This window comes from Lathyrus oleraceus, chromosome 7 (assembly GCF_024323335.1).
Source record: "Lathyrus oleraceus cultivar Zhongwan6 chromosome 7, CAAS_Psat_ZW6_1.0, whole genome shotgun sequence".
Taxonomy (NCBI): Eukaryota; Viridiplantae; Streptophyta; class Magnoliopsida; order Fabales; family Fabaceae; genus Lathyrus; species Lathyrus oleraceus.
In genome coordinates, this window is record NC_066585.1 from 349,855,635 (window position 1) to 349,876,844 (window position 21,210).

Sequence of the window (21,210 nt, forward strand, 5' to 3'; positions counted from 1 at the left end):
AAACAATCAAGTGACATGGTGTCCTCAAACAATACAAGACAAATGATGAGTAATGATGATAATAGGAACCTAACTTGGATCAAACTTAAAGTCACATGGTTTAAGTAAACACACAAGGAAAATGAAGTTAGTATGGAATCAAGGTAAATGAAAACAATGCATCAAAGTAAATATACTCAAAGCATTTATCAACTCAAATGAGAAATAATCGATATGGACAAATATCAAAGATGAATCACATGGTCATGGTGAAAGAAATGACATACAAAAGGCACACATCACAAAAATTGAGACATTTTCAATTTCAAGATAATCAATCTAATGAACAATTCAAAATGGACATTAAAACTAATGATCAAAAATCAATCTAAACATGGATTATGAACTCAAATTAGCAAAGGGAAATTAACAATCTATATCATAATTTGATTTTAACTTAACCTAAACATGAACATGTTAATCACAATGCAATTGAAAATGGACAAATCGTGGTAAAATCAACATTTAAGCATAATATCCTATCATGAATTAGTTCAGCAAAATGGATTAGCAAACCCTGATGGCAAGTGTACAAGTCATGGAAAAATTAATTAATGTGAAATTAACTTCTAGGAATCCAAAATCTAATTAAAAATTATTAAACCTAATAAATTCCTAATTAAACCTAATTAATTCCTAATCAAACCTAATTGTATCATATGATTAAAATCTAAAATTAACTTAATGCACAATATCAAAAAATCAGCAGCAAGATTAATCACACAAAAAAATGAAGATAAATAAATAATTAAGTATTAAGATGGGATTAATGGAAAGAAAATTGAATTAGGGCCAAAGAGGTATAGGTATTGATTAAAGGGGTGGACAAAGAAAAACACTTGGGCCAAAGAAACTTCTTGGGCCATAGGCCCAAGCTCCAAGCAATCACTCGGGTTCAACACAAATGACCCAAGCCACACACCTAAAAACCCTAGTTTCAAATGCACGAAACGTTCAATTACGAAACCAAAGCTCTCACTCACAAGAACTACGGATCCAAACTCGCTTCGATTTCGCGCAAACAAACATGAACAACATGGCCAACATGAATTCAGCCTTCAACCTCACTTCAATTTCACACAAACAACCACAAGAACTCAAGAATTCGCTTCCACCACTCCATAGAAGAACCAAGAACAACAATTATATCCGCGTGGAAATTCAACATCAAATCAAATTCAAAACCAAAATTGAAATCACTTATATAATTGAATCCATCATTTTCGTTCTTGTACCTGGATAAAGAAATTAAAGGGAGACAAATAGCCTACCGGAATCACGCTTCAACACGGTGGCTCAGGTAATCTCCTCCTTTAATCTTCTTCTTCTCTTCATTCTTCTCTCTCTGCTTCTGTTATATTGATGCTATTTTGCTCACGTATGTTGTTGTTGTTTTACTGTGATTGCGTGCTATTGGATTAGGTAATTGAGGTTGAAAGATCGAAGAGCGTGGATTATTGTAAGAGTCTGAGAGTGAAGAATGAAGAGTGTCCAAATTGTGAAGAGTGAAGAAAATGGTTTTTTGTGATGAATGAGAAGGAAAGTGAAAGGGTCCCATGAGAATTGAAGTGAATGGTTTTTTTATATGCCTTTCTTTCTCTATGCAATGCTTTTGTTTATGTTCGGAGCTTCCCCTTTTAGCTTTTTTATGTTTTGATTCTGTTATCTTTGGTTACAAGTTGTGGAGAAATTGTTAGAGGTTAGTGAGAGTTAGTTAGGGGAAAATGAAGTTAGTTGGAGAATTCAATTAGGTTAGTTAAAGGTGAGTTGGAGTCAGTTAGTGGTTGGATTTGAATTCAGTTAGAGTTAGGTCCCTTGGAGGAGTGAAGTTAACTAGTTTTTAAGGTTAAGAGATAAATGCAGGGTACATGAATTGGCTTTTATTTTTTCCTGCGTTTGGATAATGATGTAGGGTTCTTATTGGTTTTCTTGTGGAATTGTTTATGCAGGTTGGAGAAAATGGTTTTTATTATGGAAATTTGAGTTTTATTTGCCATGAGAATATGTTTTTGTTGAATCTGGCAGGCGCTTGGAATGTATTTGCTAGCTTGGAATGGATTGGAGCTTGCTAGGGACTTGTTGCAATGGATTGATGTGTATCAAAGGCCATGTTAATTTTGGGTTGTGATCTTGGATTGTGTTATAATCTTTATAATTGATCACGACTTTATGAGTTTATCGGATTATCTAACTATAAATATACAATCTATCGCGTAGTTTTAAAATATATCGAACCCACAAGGACTAATAATCAATCTAGTATTATCAATTGATGCAATGTAAAGCTAATTCTCATGATTACTTAATTCATACGTAATTAAAAACAAGAATTGGAATAGGATTTAGGAAAATATCAAGAAAGGGAGGCCGGAATATGGATTCCGTGCACCTCAGGGACTTTGTAATTCATTGGTGTTTGTTTTATGTTAAGCTTCTTTCAGTAGAAAATACTAGTTTAAAAGTTCTATCTCACACTCTCGCGCTATTGATTAAAGCTACACCCCCTAACCATGAGATTTTGCACTCGCTCGCCCGTTTCAATTAAGAATCATTTTTTGAAAACTAAATAAGTCCTAATTGATACCTAAAGCGCTCTCGCTGTATTTAGAATCAACGCCCAGTTTCCACTATCCAGTTCCAGTCTCACACTCTCGTGCTATCGACTCGAACCTTAATTTTTTTTTTCACTCTCGTGCAAAAACGTTTGAATTAGACTTGAAAAATAAAGCCAGAAAAATAGTTTAACAAAATTTTATGCCAAATTCATTACCGAGTCCCGTCGGAATGAGAGTCCTCACATACCGGAATCAAAGACGTTTAGCTAGACATGGAATTGAACTTAAACAAACTAAACATGGTAATTGAAATTAAAGACAACATGATAATCGAATTAAAGTGCGATAAACGAAAATATAAAGCAATAACGTAAAAATATGGAAACTTGAATTAAATTGCGAGAAACTTCAAATAACACGAATGGAAATAAATGACTTCAATTATGTTGTGATCCAAGAGTGCAGAAAATTAAACTAAATCTGTGATAACCTCTCGATATGAGCGGTTATCACTTTGAATGTAATATTTGCCTAAAACTAAAAACAACAAAGCTTTCGCGTAATACTTGGATCCCTAAAACTCCTGAAAACAACGTCTTATATAAAGTCCTAATATTGCAGAACCCTTTCCAAACGTGTAGAATTTTGTTGAGAGAATGTAGAAAGATGGAAAAGAATTAGTCAAATTGGTTTTTCCACTTTCTGTTAATGCACATGTATGGAGACCACCATTAGGATTATGGTGAATGCCATGAGCTTAAGTTGGATGATGACGTGGTTGGGTGCATGGAGAACACCATATGGTGATGGCGAACGCCATGCACCAGAAACTTGCTTTTTCTACATTTTTCTCCCCTTTTTTGCTCCTTTTCCGATTTCTATGCGTGGACACTATATAATTGACAAGTACTTGAAATGCAAACAAAACATAACATAAAAGTAATAAAACATGATAAAAAGACACTAAATAGCATGTGAATCGGGTCGAAATATACGATACATTTTTGCGTTATCAATAATTTGGATTAAAGTTGTATTTGTAAGATGAATGGTAAATCGAATGTTATAATGAAATAATTTGAATTAAAAATGTTAATGTTGTAATGGGATTAGAAACATTGTATTTGTATGGTTGGAAATTGAATGAAGATGTGAATTGGAATTAATGGTTTATGTATGGAAAATGTTATTTTGAATGTAATGTAAAGTGGAATTGAATGGTTAATGCAAATGCTTGAAATTGTTTTAAATGGTATTGGGTTTTGTGTATGGAAATGGAAATTTTGAAAAATGGTTTATGTAGGTTCATGTGGTGGTCTGGCTGGTCCAATTGGTGGTCCATTTGCTGGTCTGACCTGGTCCAATTGGTGGTCCATTTGGTGGTCTGACCTGGACATGGACCAAGTTATAGACCAAGTTACTTGGCCATAAATAAATCCAAGGAAAGCATGATTTTGGTGATGAATCAGGGCAAGATGGATGAAAATAGATCTTAGGGGGTTAAGGGAGGGTCAGTTGACCAAAAAGTCAAATGTTGACCAAAAGTGAACTATAATAAATTTTGGCCAAAAATGTAATTTTTGCATGCTATGGACATTTTTATAATGAAATGAACAAAATGTGAATGGAATGAGGTTTGTATTGACTTTGAATGAAATGAAATTTAATGGATATGAATTGTGGACTTGATTGAATGTAATGACTTGATATAATGAATGAAAATGGACTTGACTGGATAACACAATATCCTTAAACTAGATGAAATATGCCATGTTATTAGACTTGAAACCCAATCAAGCAAAACCATCCAAACTTAACCAAGCAAAAGGTGCAACAATTTTAACGAATGCAACTTTATCAAGGCATTGGGATCATGAACAAGTATGACCTCTGATGAATTGTTGAACAAACCAATGAAACCTCCATGAATGACTAGATGAATCAGATGAATCTCAATCTTGAATACACACATAAATGAATGATAAGGCCATAACTGGAAATTAGGGTTTTAGGGATTGAATGACCCTGATGATGCTTGCAATCCAACACCAATGAATTAATGTTTCCCCCAAGCTCCATGATGAATATAACCAAGATGAAGGGTTTACCAATACAAGCAAAGCCATCAAAACGAGACCTAGCTTGGGGACTCAGCGTCTCTTCCATGCTTTGTGTGATCAAGGCCCTTGAATTTATGATTTTGAGTTTCTTAATGCAAATGGATGTATTATGATGTCATGGATACACATATGGAACCTCAAACCAAAAGTTAGGTAGAAATGAAAATGGGAGGGAAAATTTTGAGGTATGACAGCTACCCCTATTTAATATTCTCAGACCTGAACATATGAATAGCAACGACTTTCAGATGTTCGAGGTAGGAGATGATTAAATATTAAAATATCCAAGAAATTTTCTCCCATTGAATGAATGAAATGAATGAACTGTGAGATAAAGGTATTAATGGGAAATTGTTTAATGGGTGGTGTATATGGTTATCTGTTAGGGATTAGATGAGATGTCTGTGGGGAGAATGTGCTAGTTGTAAAGAGATGTTAGACATGTATGAGATATGCAATATGTTGTGTATGTAGTGTATGATTGATTTTTTTTATGTTTTTTCTCCACTAACAAGTTTTATCAAGCATTGAGTAATAAGTTTTCTGATGGGGGATATATCATGTAATAGGTTTTGAAGTGGTTTTCCAGGTAAAACCTGGGCTTTGGAGTGATAAATGACTTCGATGGGGAAGACACTATGGGATTTGAAAACAAATAATGTGACATCAACTCTGAGGTTGAAGATAGAAACACGACCAACATTGACTGTTGGGGATAGAAATGTATTTGACCTCAATACTACGATTGGGGTAAACTGACCATTTTCAACTCTGCGGTTGGAAACATAATATGGTCAACATCAGTTTCGAGACTGGGGATGATGACATGACCAAGATCAATTTAGTGACTGAAAGTAGGAGTGGCAGAGATCAGTCTTGTGATTGGGATACAAATGATCATCAACACCTCTAAGCTTGGGTTAAGATGATTGACATCAACTCGGTGGTCGAGAATAATGGTTACCAACAACTCTGAGGTTGGGCATAACAGATAGACAACAACTTTGGGGTTGGAAATAAACTAATCAACAAATCTGAAACTGGGGATTAAAGAGAGACATACATTAACTCTGAGGCTATGGAATAGAAAAGGTAGGCATCAACTCTGAGGTTGGGGATAAAAATGATAGACATCAACTTTGGGGTTAGATATAATAGGATCAACTCTGAGGTTGGGGTAAGATGATATACATCAACTCTGATGTTGAAGCTAAGAAATATTGACATCAACTCTGAGGTATAAAAAATCTTTGAAGAGATTTCGAGAACTTTCCAAGAATGATAAAGATGATTGGTTTAGCAAATTTAAGGTATTACGAATTTGTTTTAAGTTATTGTTATTTTAATTACTTTTTTAAATTATATTTATGTAACAATTAATTTGAATTTTATACAACACTACAGGAAAAATGTATGTGGGAACAAATTGACGAGGCTAGGATTGACAAAAATTGGAAGGGCAGAACAATAGTCTGACTTTCTAACATGCTACGACATGCTAGACATGGTTGGGAAGAGAAAGATGTTCGTACTAATTGGATAGGAAAGGAAGTTTTTGAAGAACTTATTGTCTATTGATATTCACCTGGTTTTAAGGCAAGATCTGAAAATGCAAAAACAATGAGAGCATCAGAAAATGAGGGGTCACCTTAATGCAGTTAGAAGCGTTAGTATTGTCGAACATGCTCGACACATGGTAATTATAACTACTTATTTAAGTTATATTTTGATTTACTATATATTTTTAATTCAATTTAATTTTATTAATTAGTCTAAGGATTTGGGGAGACACCCACGAATGAATGAGTTGGTTGCAAAGATTCGTACCAAAAAATCAGAGTAATTTGTTGACAAACATACCAAATTAGCTTTGGTAAGTTGTTCATATTGTATTATTTTATTTAAATTAATTTATGCATATGAATTAATTGTTTAAATTTTTTTAATATCTAATGGAAAAGTTGTGGCGTGATTTTCATGTGGCAACTAATTTAATGTTTGTGGCGTGAAAATCACGTGGTTATATTTCATTATTTAATTTAATTTAATTCTTATATATTGTTTAAATTATATTTAATTTAAATTTTTTCCTTATATGTGAAGAAGGACTATGACACATTGCTCGCAAAATTTTTAGTTCAAAATCCTCAGTATATTTCGATAGGTTCAACCCCGATCGATGATTGTGTGGATCTTTATATTTGGAATTTAGTAATTGGCGGGAAAGGACCTAGCAGGTGTTTATTTGGTGATAGATCTTTGACCGGGAACTACAAACCAGGAAATAGAATATTATTTGAAAGAGTTATAGATGGGGAAGGATCGTCATGTCCAAAACAATTGACACCCCAAATGATGGAAACAGTGTGACACTTGGCGATAACTAAGGCGAGACGCGAGGCGGTAAAACGTGAGGCAACCATAAATGCCCAAATGGAGGAAGTGAAGAAGAGACAAATTGAAATGGAGGAAATAATGCAACAATTGCTCTCACAACAAGGAAACCAAACAAATCATTCAATGGCCGATGATGTGGATGATGATGATGATTTATACGAAGCTATGGATGGTGATGAAGGTGATGAAGATGATGATGTTGATTGATTTTTTATTGTTATTTTACTTTTAGATATTAATTTTTGTAAAATATTTGGAAATATTTTGAATTTAATAATTTTTAATTGAAGTTTTATTTCTAATTATTATTTGAAAATCTTAGTATTTTTTAATTATTAATTGAAATTAATATTTTTATTGTAAGTAAATTTATAAAATTTTAATTATTAATTTTGTATTTTAATTATATATTAATAATTTTTTTAATAAAAAATTAATCTGTGACATGGAAAACACGAGGCTAATCATTTAAATTTTTCCAACTTAGTGGTGTGGAAAACACGACGCAAAAATGATATTAGTGTCATGAATTTCACGTGGCAAACCTGCAAGTCTGACCAACAAACCTGTTGTGCAGCAAAATTGCAGCAGAAGTTTGTGATGTGAAAATCACGTGGCAAATGTTTGTGACGTGAAAATCACGACGCAACTTTGTAAAGTGATTTTCACATGGCAAAAAAGTTGTCACAATTGTTACTACCTCGTGAAAATCTACGATGCTAGTTTGGCTTTGTGATGTGATTCTCACCTTTGTGGCGTGAATATCACGTCTCAAATGACTATTTTTTTAGTGATAACAAAGAGAGTAGTAGGCTCATAATATTCTAGAGGCAGTCCATGTAATCTTAACCACAAAATATCATAGATGATCTTCAAGTATTTTAGTTGAAAATTAGGTGTCCATACTGAATACCGCAACATATATGGATTTATGATCCATGGTTCCACACTACAAATCTTGTTAAGGTCTTCAGGTAATTGGAATGAAAACTCAAAATAACCACAATCCAAAGGTTTCACCTCCCAATTATTAATCGACGCTCATGTTTTCTTCAAGTTCTCATGTAACTCCATCATGTTCAAGGGAATATTGTCTTTATTTGTGATCACCTGGCCATATACATTATTCTTAATCAATCAAGATAAACTTTGTACAAGGTGAAAAGAATGGTTAGAGCACCTAAAGGTGAAAAAAAAATCAATTAAAAATTAGTTATATTTTATAGGAAAAATTACTCCAGGGGTCTTTTAGGATATTTAATTGTAACGGGTTGGTCCTTTACGTTTTTTCGCTACATGTCTGTCCTTTAAGTTGCATAACGTCTACAACATTGGTCTTTTTTAATTATTCTGTTTCAAAAATGCACAGTTGTCATTAACGGTGCCTATGCGGCTGTTATGTTGCTAACATGGCATATATTTGAATATTACTTGAAATAATTGGGAAAAATCTCTTTCTTCTTTATCAAATCCCTAGAATATATGTATCATTACCATTTTCATTATTCTCCTACTTTCTCCAACAATGGCTTCATACGGTACAAATTTGTCAAATTCACGTAGCCCTGACTGTAATTACTTGATTTTGAGTGCAAGTCTTCGAACTAAGGTGTGCTTGTGGAGCAAAGGCCACGATACGAACAATGAGGAAGAAAGGACAAAATTTTGGGAAGCTTTTTTGGTGCTGCAGAAACTTTATGGTAAGTTAATTGCTATTGTCTAGTATGTCTTATTTGACAATGCTAATTGTTAGATGTTAACAGAGTGAAAGTTCAAACAGTGGCTGCAAATTTTTTGAGTGGGTTGAAAAAGAGTTCTATGGTGAAGGGAAAACATAAATCAACACTCAAAGGAGATGTTCAAAATGCGATGAAAAGGACGCATAAATCAACATGTTGAAAAAATATGAAGATCCATGGAAAGGACTAATACACAAAAGAGATGACGAAAAACATGTTTAAGATGTTAGTTTTTGTCATAATATTTTTAGTTGTGATTATTGTAATGTTGATGTGTATGTTGATCCATAAGTGATGATTATGATTTATGTTGATGTTAGTAATGTTGATTTTAGCCTTAACCATAATGTTGAACATGTGTTGTTCTAATGAACTTCTTTAATTTGATGCTTATTTTGTGCCCAATTTGTCTGTAAAATTTTATGTTGCCCATATTTGTTGCAGTAATGACATAGTTTGTGCCCATATTTGTTGCACTAAAGAAGAGTTAAAGGACATATTTGTTACACTAAAGAATAGTTAAAGGACATTTTTGTTACACTAAAGAATATTTAAAGGACATATTTGTTACACTTTAAGAGACTGAATTAACCCGTGTTTGACAACTTAGTATACGGTCACATTTTATGTTGCAGTAAGGACATAGTTTGTGTCCATATTTGTCACACTTTAAGAGATATTGTAGACATCATTGACTAAACATAAAACACCTATTAACCAAAATAATGATAAGGCCTTAATATCTTTCATTAAGTAACCAAAATACCATACAAAATACATGAAAAATCCATCCTAAATACATAGTAGACATCCAAAACATAAAGTGATAATTCAAATTACATATTTCTAAGTCAACAAAATTACAAGATTCTTAGTTCATCAAAATATAACAGTCAACATTCTAATGGTTTTTCTCTTTATAGGAAGCTTAGGTGTTGTTATTATTGGTGGTTGAAAAGCTGTTATTGGTCCCTGAAATGCTACAGTTTCTCTTCTCGGTGATACTCTTGTTCGGAAGTCTTATTGAGTTTGGGATCTTCTTGGTGATAGCCTAGTTTGAAGTCTTATTGTAGGTTGTGGTTAGGATTGTGAATTTGTGTGTTGGGTTCTTCTTGGTGATATTATAGTTTGAAGTCTTATAGTTGGTTGTGTTTAGGATAGTGCAGTTTGGGATGGTGCAGTTGGGAAGAAGGTTTTGTTGTGGCCAGATTTACCATAACCTGAGCATTTATTTGGCAGCCCTTTCCTGCTAACAGTTGTTTTATCTTTTCTCTTCTCATCAACACCTTTGTTCCTTCTTCTCTTAGGCCTCCCGAGTGCTCTTCTTGATGGTGGTGGAAGTATGTTGGGGTATGTGTCTCTTACTATAGGCCATTGGTTGGGTAGATGATAGGTATGTAGCAAGCCTGGTAAGTCTCTTTCCTGTACATGGTAGGAATGCAATATGCAGGGTCTTAAACTCTACTTTGGATGCATGAAATTGCAAGGTAGCATGGAATGCCAATGAGAATCCAACTCCTACAAGAGTACTCCTTTTGCTTGAGGTCAACTGTGAATTTGTCTCCTGACACATTGATATGCCTTACTTCATAAATCATATCACCAGCAAGCCTTGTAAACATAAAATTGCACTGAGTTAGTAAGTATTGTGAGATAAAATAAGTGCAATAGTTATGAGATTTTAGTTTGTGAATTACCTAACCATATAGAACCTTGATATTTTAGTTTGTCTTTCCAAAACCTTTTAATTCTTTGAAGTACAAAACCATTATAAGCTTCAATCGTGTTTCTATTTGTTACCTATCTATCCATAAGGTACCCTCTTATATCCTCTAGCATTGTAACAATAGGCTTTTGTCTTGGTCCAATTATAACACTATTGAATGTTTCTGACCTGTTGTTAACCATCACATCAAATTTTTTGTAATAATTGAACATAGACTTACTCCAAAATCTAGGTGGAATCTTCCATAGGTATTTGAAGGCCTCTTCATTCTCATCTCCTTCATTTCCCTTTCCCATGCCTGAGGATATGTTGCTTTAGCTGCCCCCCACATCAGTTCTTTCAATTGCTTGCCAAGAAATATTTTTCTAGAGTTGTTGTACAAGTGTCTTACACAGAATATTTGGTCAACACCTGACAATAATTCTTCCAATGCAGGTAACAACCCCTAAACATAGAAAAATAGTTAAACATATACTTTATGTTACTAAAGTTGTAATGACTATGTGAAAGTGAATTGTACCTTTTGCTGGTCTGATATAAAAGTGAATTTATTGCAAACTTGTGGCCCACCTAAATCTTGAACTAGAAGATCAAGAAACAAAGCCCATGAGTCCTTAGTTTCTAATTCAACCATAACCAATGCAATGGGCATCATTTGGTCATTAGGGTCTCCACCTATTGCTGCAAGAATTTGTCCTCCATAATGACCCTTGAGAAAGCACCCATCAACTCCAACGATTGGTATACAAACTTGAAAAATTCTCTTACAAGCATCAAGGAACATATATAGTCGCTGAAAACTTGGCAATAATGGCCTGCTTACATAGTTCTCATGTTGCTCAGTTTCCTCACTTTGTGGTTCAGTTGGTTGCACTTTCAACTTAATTGTGATGTTTGAATTTGATCTCAACAACTCATGTGTAATCATACAATCTCAGATATTGTTCCTTTAATGACCCTTCTACATAATTAAGTACAACCTTCCTTGCCCTATAAGCCTTCATCCTACTCATACCAGTATTATATTTCTCATGAATTTTCTCACATATTATAGTGAGTTTCACAGTTAGATTAACTCTAACACTTGAGTACAACTTTTTCCCAAGCCATTTAGTGTTAAACATACTTACATTAAACTCTATATTGCATGTGTGAGTGTTATTCAGTTTTCTCAGTTGCCATGTATCCTCATTTGGCAATTTGGAAGATAATGCAACCCATTCACATCCTTCCTTGCATCCTGCTCTAACCCTTGTCTTATCATTCTTTATAAAGTGTAAATCTCTACCATTGTTAACATCATAGTTTGCTACTAGTTCTTTAAACTCCTCCTTTATTGAGAACTGGGTACCCAAAACCCATTTATAATCCACACACTTATTAGACATCATAAATGATGAATATTTTTCCTTAGTTCCTTTATTTGAGTACTCACTACTTGAATCCTCAGCAGTCTCCAATTCTTCAGATATATAATCTGAATCTGACAAACCCTTATCTACCACTTTTCATTTACTCCTTTCAACAAACCCGAAATCAAGTGTATCTTCATCACTACATGGTTCATTTTCAACAGACATGGCTTCTTCCATGATTTATTTGAAAGGTCGTCCCTTTTTCTTGTTGGAACATCCCTTGGCCTTTTTTTTTCTTAGGTCTACCACCCTTACTTTTTTTTCCTTTACTTGCATCATCCACTTATAATTCATCCACCTCTTGATCATTCTCCCCACCAACAAATCCTCATACTCCTACCAGAACCTCATCAACTCCATCATTTAATACCTTATCATCAGAGTCATCAAACCTGCACCTTAATGCACTATCATCACTTTATTGGGCCTCAATTATGTCAGTTTCAAGTATGTCATGGTGGCCCTCAGCCATGTCAGTTTCAGCTATGTCATTTACTACATCAGGTATATTACTTTCAGGTATCTAAGCCACTACAGTGGGTTGGACATAAGTTAATAACAGTTAGACATCAACTACATCTACTTCATCAGGTTGGAAAATAGGGTGGGCTATGTATATGTCTACCTTGCCATTAGTCTTGGATCAATTTAGCAGTTGTATTGCACCAAAGCCATTAATTAGTTCCTTTAAAGTACTAGTAAAATCATACCATATTTCAAGTACCCTGGGATACCCCATTTTCTTTAACAACACCCAAAATTTCAAAATAACTCCATCTGTCACCATCACACTTCCAATTTGACACTATCCCTCCTACATATATATCATTATCATCAAACTTTCCTCCATGATGAAAATTAACATAAAAAACATCCATTTTTGGCAGAAAAGTTGTAAGTTGTAGAAATCAATAAGTAGTATAAGGGACCACGTACAAAACTCTAGACCTCAATGAATCAAATACATTTTCGTAGGGAAAATGAGACTTACCTAAACGTTCAACGCTTCGTATCTAAGTCTGTATCCCTCAAATCCTTTGTCTCCCTCGAATCCTTCATCTCCCTTTGGAATCCATCATCTTCATTCGCAGTAACTCGTATTTGCAGAGTTTGTCAAATTAAGGTTAACTTTAGGAATGCTTAAACTTAAATTAGAGGATTTTGTATGATTAAATAAAGGTAAATTTACAACAATTACATCTCAGCAAAGTTACAACCATCACAACAACGTAACAGCCACATAAGCATTGTTAATGACAGTTTTGTGCATTTTTGGAACAAAGTCATGAAAAATGGGCAATGTTGTAGACGTTACGCAACTTAAAAGACTGACATGTAGCAAAAAAGTCCTAAAGGACCAACCTGTTACAATTGAATATCCTAAAGCACCCTTGGTGTAATTAAGCATATTTTTCTATTGTGTTGAAGCTTTTTGAGGAATTATTTTAAAATAAAAAAAATATATAACAAATTTTACATGGAAATGTTTTTATTTAAAATTTAAAGTTTTCAAATTTTACAATTAATTTTAATTGGGAACTTTTGTGAAAAATTAAAAATACCTCTAGAATTCGAGATGCATCTTCGGACCAACCTGAAACACATAACGCTAAGGTAAAAAATTATGGAAATATATCTCCGTGTATATTACCCAGATGCATCTCTGGACTTTATTTTAATAAAAAACACGCTAGACTCTTTCTCATTCTTCACTTCTCAAAATACTCTCTCAAACTCCCAACCTCTCAAGAATGAAACTCTCTTAACTTACATTCTCTCAAAAATCTTTCAACTCACTTCAAAGTTAAAGTATCTTCCATCAACATCAAATTGATCAAAGAGCTCACTCAAAATCAAACTAAACTCACATTTGGTAAGTTTATTATTTCTCTATTTTTTATTTATATATTTAGTTGTAGAAATTGATCATTTAGTTATGTAATAGGTAGTTTATATATGTTATTGAAATGAGAAATGTGTTTGACAGATAGTTTAAATGACCAATGCATTCTTTTGGATGTTGGCATGGACTGCATTACTGCCATTAGCGTGCTTATGAGTTTCATAACCTTACGAAGATTCATCTCAGGAATTTTCCAATCTTTTGATTTCTAGAATCTGGAGATGCATATATGTAATATATCAGTCTGCATTTTTTTGGCTTAATTTCATTATATTTCATATGTATAATGCTTGTGTGGTTTACTTACAGGCATTATGGCCGATAACCTAGATAGATTGAGGCACAGAAAAGTTGCACAACATACATCTGTTTAGAGGAAAAAAGCTCTTTCATCGCAGTCACCTGTCATTTCTAGACTGGTTGATGTGGAGGCGTCAACTTCTGAGGCGCATGTGTCTCCGTTCATCTTTCCGTAGGAGACAAATGTCACCTACTCAAGCACCTGAGGTACCCAAGGCTCCACAGACACTTGAGGCACCCGAGAGGTTTTAAAGAGGCCTGCCAGACTTATCGTTGCTTCATTTATACTCGGACCATATTGTCAGACATATCGCTACTACCACTATACACTTCCATACTTATGTCACTCGCCGTGAGATGCGCCCCTTTGATGACATAGTCTTATACTCAGAGAGGCCTGCCAGACTTTTACGCTTGTTGAGACACGATACCTCTTACTATTTACAGACTTAGAGAGATGTTCGGGATACAGTTGGGGAGCAGCTACAGTGGTTACCCTTTACAGATACCTCAGAGATGCTTCCATGTTCAGTTGCAAGCAACTCAGTGAATATCCTACTCTCCTACATGTATTTAATTTTAAGTACGTACCTGAATCAAATGATTTTGGTTTACAAAACCAATGCAATAAAGGAAGACATTTGGTGAATGTGAACTTGTCATAGGATAGAAAGTCATTCCCAGATTGCCTAAACAAACAAGTACAACATTATAGCGATTCACATCTATTAGTATCGATATACCACCAAGTGTGTATCTTCCTAACTCACAAACACAAGGTAACCCATAAGATGTTCTAAGAGTACAACCACATATTTTTTTGTTAGTTCTAACATAATCAACTCTCAGTAACTCTTCGGCAATACGTCTCAAAGCAGCTCGAGACACTAGACCACGCAGATTACCATAAAACGGACTTATGTGCGTGTGCTCAACTTCGTAAAAACTTTTTTGAAAATAAGCTCTAATTTTACCCAGTTGTAACCTCAATTTTGTTATTCATAGCTTCCCAACATTTGACCGTGTCACCTATACAATTTCCCAACATCTGCTTTAACTTCCAATGAGCAGACTCAACCCTACAAATAGTACATATTGAAAATATTAAAAATATCACATATTAAAAAAATACATAGTAAAAAATATAACATATATCGATTAGTCGTCGTGTTACACAAATGTAGCACTCGATTAACCTATGCTCCAATAAATCTCTGTCTATGTGGAGTCAACCATGTGTCTTTCACGTAATTAATAAATCCACTAAAATTAACACATGCGTGCTCAAGTTGATGCAACCGTTGATCATACTCAACCTCATCACTAGCCCAAACAACTTCCATCCATAATGTGTCGATCGTTTTTTGCATGTCATTCACCACACATTGCTTGCATTTTGCACCAACATTTTTGTTAATGTGAAATCTATAAAGCAAGATCTCTATCTGTCAAAATCACTTGTGAACACAAATCTTTCTTCACAAACAATTCTTTAAGTTTCTCCAATACTCAACAAAAATTCTCTGTCTGCTCAAACTCCATATACGCAAATGCGACAACAAAAGTCAACTTGGTTGATGTCATGCCAACAATTTCAAACAAAAATTGTTTATACTTGTTTGTCTTGTAGGTGTTGTCCATAACTAACACAATAGGAAAAATATTCAACAACTTAACTGAATCAAGATGGGCCCAAAATATATCTCTCTCACAACTTCCGAGTCATCTCTTTTTCTACTCCAATACACATAACCCGCATTCTCAATAAGCTTAAGCAAATATTGTATCTCACTTCTAGGACCTCTTATCTTTTTTTCTATCATACTCTTATGCTTGTATATTTGTGTGATCCGAGTGACATTCTCTGGATCTCGATCTTGCAAGGAAAGTAATATGTGTCTAGGTGGTACATGTCTCTTTGTCAAATCAACGACATTTTGCTTCTCATCCGTGGTTAACCTACCAACAAAGGAATGACCTTCTAATCTATCAGGTAAACCATGGTTATGAACTCCATATTTTACATCAATATTCCAGTCAAACCCATCTTTTGCCGGAGTTGATTCGATTTTAAATGGGCATCCATAATTTTTGGTCGCACTTTGGGTTCCACTATCAGTATCCTTGTATTTCCCACCTTTATCACAACCAAATATTAATTTGTTACTTCTCCCTCTCTTGCCTGTTTCAATATCTGAACGATTGATAATAACGGTTAGTTTATTATGGATTCCAACATCTTTAATCCACCTTATCACTTCTTCTCGTGTACCAAATTTTTAAGTAGTTGAAAAAGCACCAGAAATATCTACACATATTTGAGGAAGAATTTCTATATATGCACAATAAAAAATTGTCCAAAAAAAAATTAACAATGCAAATCAGAAGATTTCATTGAAGAGTTCCGGAACACATAAATAACACATCGGAACTCTTTAGGAAATAGTTCCGGTATATATTAGTGTGTTAACCGGAACATATATGTTAAGTATTCCGGAACAGTACTTTTGTAAAACTAAACCGAACTCTTCAAGTTAGTGTTCCGAAACACGTTTTACACTAAATCAGATGTCTTCCACAAAATGTCCTGGTTAAGAAAAAATACATATCGGAAATCTTTTCTAATGTATTCCGGTACGAGGCTGAAGGGTATAATTTTCGGAAGTCTTAATTGAATGATTAAAAGTGAAATGATAAATTGATTAAAAATAAATAAGGGTGAAATTGACAATTTTAACCGAATATAGGGATATAAGTATAATTGGATGGGTATGATGTAAAATTTTCAGTGTAAAAAAAAAAAAAATTGGTATGAAATATTGAGGCGCGGGATACATGAAGCTGAAAGGTTGAAATGTAGCGGTAAGTCTCGCTCATTGCTTTGGTAACAGAACATCACCGCAATGGAAGATTCAGGAGCGATTCTCTCCCACATTTCATCTCTGAAAGAAATGCTTGATCAGGTACTACTCTCTTCGATCCATCTTGCTATTCATTCATTGTTAAATTATAATAATAATTTCATTGTTATTATTGATCACATCAGGTCAACGAAGAAATCGAAGCTCATATTCAGGTCACACGAGAGATCGAATCCAGCATCGTCAAATGCGAGGAGATGGAGAGTCATTTTGCAACTAAGGAAGCTGAATTGATCGCAACCAGTGGAGCTTTGCAGTTCGACACTGTTGGATATGTGACAGTTGCTGGTTAGAGTTTTTCACTTCACATTTCATCTTCCTAATTTTACATATATGATCGATTGTTCTAATTTGCTAATTAATTCGGTAATTTGTAGATCAATTTGTTAGAGGAGGAGGTTTCAAATTATAGATCAATTTTTAATTATTATTATTATTGAATTCAAACTCCCAATTTTACAAAAAAAATCAATCAAATTGATCAATTATTTTCTGTTAGCGTGGTAAGATTGGACATGATAAAATTAGAATCGAAAATATTAGAGAGAGTGTCGGGGTAGCGCCTATAGTATTGAAGATAGTGGTAAATAGATTTAGGTGGTTTGAGCATGTAGTGAGAAGACCCGTAGATTATATATTGAGGAGAGTGGACCAGATGGAGAGAAGACAAACAATTCGAGGAAGAGAAATACTATAAGAGAAGTTATTAAGAAAAACCTCGAGATTAATGATTTGGATAGAAATATGATCCTTGATAGAATATTATGGCGAAAATTGATCCATATAGCCGATGCCACCTAGTGGGATAAAACTTTGTTGTTGTTGTTAATTATTAGGGTTTTATTCTTTGCTTACTTATTACTAGTGCAGCATTTGGATTTTGGAAGTATATTTGATGCGCTTTTCATTTTGAAACTGTTTAAAACTTGAACTTTGGATGATGTAGACTATGTCATATTCCACAAATTGTTCTTTATTGATAAAAAATTAATTAATTCAAGCAAATACCTACATAGCTATCAAGTTCAGTCCTTCACTTATTACTGCTATTGTAGCAGAAGCAAAAACCATTATGCATGTTATTGATTTTGCAATTGATTCTTGTTTCAAAAATGCTATCTTTGAATCAGATTGCAAGACTTAGAAGTATTTGGGGTTTAATAGCTAAAAACATTCTCAAAATTAGGTTTTTTTCAATGTGAGTTTTGTGTTTGCAAATAGGTGTAAAAATCAGGTTGCACTCATTCTAGCTAAACAGGCCCATGTTGAGAATTATAGTGTCTGGATATAAGAAGTACCAAATGTATTCCTGGCCCAATCCCATATTGATATAGCTTATATTCAATAAATTCATTCCAATAAATTGGACATTAGAATATAATAGTAAGGCATTGTTTGACATGTTATGTTCCCTTCCTTCCTATAGTCTATATTTATTGATGTGATGTGTTTGAGTGTTTGCATTTTGTGATTCTCATTAACTAGGATTAAGCATACAAGAAGCAGTTACTTCACAAACAATTAACCAACTTAACTAACAAACTAACTACTTAATCTTAACAGTGTTTATATTTTTTAACAGTTTGGCACTTTGACAAATTTTTAGGAAAATCTAAAACTGCCTTAAATTCTTGAAACTAGCTTACCTGGAAAATCCGGTTGAGAGAGGAGAATTTACCTTGTGTGTCTAATAAGTTCTACATGGAGATTAATAGTCACTGCTAAACAACCATTAATCTTTTTAACCTATATAACATGGTTATCAAAATATGATATTCTAAAACTAGCTTATTGAATAATTAATTGTCTGGCATTTTTAATCACACTGTTTTGCTTTTGCTGCTGTGTCACATTTTCTCTTCTTGTTATAGCTGATTTCAGGGCATCAGTGAATACTTTGGAGAAAGAGCTCTGTTGTCTTAAAATCAAGCGGGATGATATGATTAAAAGAACGGATGTAAAACGGTACTGAAAGATTTTTTTCATTATCTGTAAATACAAATATTGTTATTGAAGTCTTGTTTTATTTAGAATTTCACTAACAACTTGCAAAGAAATCAATACTGTAGTGTAAGATATATCAATTTTCATCTTTTAGTTTCCCTTAAAGTCTGTCTTATGTAGTGTATGCATATATGTTGTAGTACTTCAAATAATTGGTGTGAAAAAAACAGTACCTAGCCATTTACATGTGGTATGGTCACATCGCATGTGTTTTTTTGTGATATCTACTATTAATATAAGATTCAGTAATAGTTTGAGGATAACTTCTAAAAACCTATAGCTGACTAGATATATAACTATGAAGTTAATTCTTATCTCACTTTTTTTTGTTTACATTTGGCTACATTGAATAAACCATATATATGAAATTATTTATGAATTGATGCCTTTCTGTATGTACATATGTCTGTGTATTAGTATTTTTATTCAAAAACAAACTACTACAACTCAAATAACAAAAATGTCTCTATTCTAACTCATAATGTGATCTTAACTTATTTGATTTGTTGGCATTCAGGGAAGAATTTACAGCACTATGCCTAAAATTTCAAAGAGAAATTGACAAGAGGGAAAATTTTAAAGTAAGGACTTTGTTGTCAGAGAAATATTCGCTTGAAAGTGAAATTCAAGTTTTGGATGACAAGAATTGTGTTTTGAAAAATTCGGTATTGGCATTTGTAGAGGAAATCCTTGAAGATCTTCACAGTTCTAACTCAGGTAATAATATATGGATAAAAGAAAAATTGAAGGTAATTTAGCTTTAAAAGAAACGGACCCTTCATCAAAGATCAGTTATCCTCTCAACAAGGAGCTTTTTAGAAAACAAGAGACTAACTAACTAACCGAATTGGTTAACTAAGTACTGTTCCAACCAATTTTATCTATACTCTCTCTAAGTTTGAGATCCAATAAAAAATCATTGATTAGTATTTAACATTGTCCAAATAGTTTTTCATGCTAGTATCACTTCCAGGTGTTGGTGTTGGTTTATATTATTCCATTATACCAAATGAAGGATAACATTTCCTACTGCAGCATTAGAAGGTGAGATACAGAGCAAGAAGTGGGAAAATGAGAGATTGCTTAAAGATATCGATGAATTGAAGACTACACTGCTTTCAACAATTGGGACCATTGATGATCTACTGTAAATTCCTTTCTATAAACAAACTTTAATTCATATATCTGAAGTTTATTATTGTCTGTTTTGCCAAATTTGGTCACTAAAAATAAAATGGAAATTATTTGTTTGTAAATGATGCTATAGAAAAACTAAGCAGTTATCAGCGTCTTGTAAGGTAAAGTGGTAAGAAATGATAAACAGTGTCAGAGTTTCCCTATACTTTGCGCATTGCACCAATAGGATTACTCAAACTCTTATATTTCAGAAAATGCTCCCTCGTAGCATATGGATTTCGCACAAATAGGATTCAGGATTTAGAATTTTGGGTGCGTTGTATATGAATTTGAGCTCTCCTCTAATATGTGGTGCGTCTCTCTTTTAACATGTATGTCTGGACGAGGTTATTTGTATATTTGGTGCGTTTAGGATGAATTTGACCTTTCTAGTAATATGTGTGGTGTGTCTAGGTTTCAAAATCCAGACAAGACTATTTGTGCATTGGTTGCATTTCAAGTGAATTTGAATTCTGATAATATGTGATGTGTTTGAATTTCAAAATCCAAAACCCAGACATAGGAGAGACATTTTCAAAAATCCTATAGTATTTGAGAGTAATACTAAGAGTGCAATCAACAACCTCTAGTCATAATGAAATGTCGTATTCATCCATGTAAAGTTAAATTTGACCAGTTGCAATAATACATGAAGAATCGTGACTAGCAAAGTAAATGTTCTTGTTACAAAGTCCAGATACTACATAAAAACTTAATATTGTATTAAAGCATATTCATTAGGGTCAGACGCCTAATTGTGTTGGGCGTCGTACATGCAATATGGTGTATTTAAATGGATAAGATTTAAATAGTTTGTAAAAATAGACATCTTATAAGAATGAGTTAAGGGTCACATGATATTACTCCATTTGTTGACTGGTGTAAAGAACTGCATGTTGGTCCCTTGAAAAGGAG

General features: G+C 33.6%; 2 protein-coding genes and 1 long non-coding RNA gene across 4 annotated transcripts; 2 read left to right on the top strand and 1 right to left on the bottom strand.

Annotated features, from left to right (window-relative positions):
- Positions 1-973: 973 nt before the first annotated feature.
- LOC127106934 (uncharacterized) lies at positions 974-2,217 on the top strand. The gene is made up of 2 exons (XR_007795551.1): positions 974-1,339; positions 1,462-2,217. It is a non-coding gene; the product is annotated as an uncharacterized LOC127106934 (long non-coding RNA).
- A 7,785-nt stretch (positions 2,218-10,002) lies between these two features.
- Positions 10,003-11,964, bottom strand: LOC127103780 (uncharacterized). Its single transcript, XM_051041015.1, has 4 exons — positions 11,507-11,964; positions 11,097-11,391; positions 10,797-11,021; positions 10,003-10,272 (listed from the first exon to the last, which is right to left on the bottom strand). The coding sequence occupies exons 1-4, from the start codon at positions 11,962-11,964 to the stop codon at positions 10,003-10,005; spliced, it is 1,248 nt and encodes a 415-aa protein (XP_050896972.1).
- Positions 11,965-16,997: 5,033 nt separating this feature from the next.
- LOC127106874 (uncharacterized) lies at positions 16,998-20,459 on the top strand. Of its 2 annotated transcripts, none has more exons than XM_051044167.1 (5): positions 16,998-17,157; positions 17,241-17,403; positions 18,987-19,080; positions 19,637-19,836; positions 20,093-20,459. In XM_051044167.1, exons 1-5 carry the CDS (start codon positions 17,098-17,100, stop codon positions 20,137-20,139), a joined length of 564 nt encoding a protein of 187 aa, XP_050900124.1. In that variant the 5' UTR covers positions 16,998-17,097; the 3' UTR covers positions 20,140-20,459. The 2 variants fall into 2 exon arrangements, with proteins under 2 accessions (XP_050900124.1, XP_050900122.1); XM_051044165.1 differs by having other exon boundaries at positions 20,155-20,459.
- Positions 20,460-21,210: the final 751 nt, after the last annotated feature.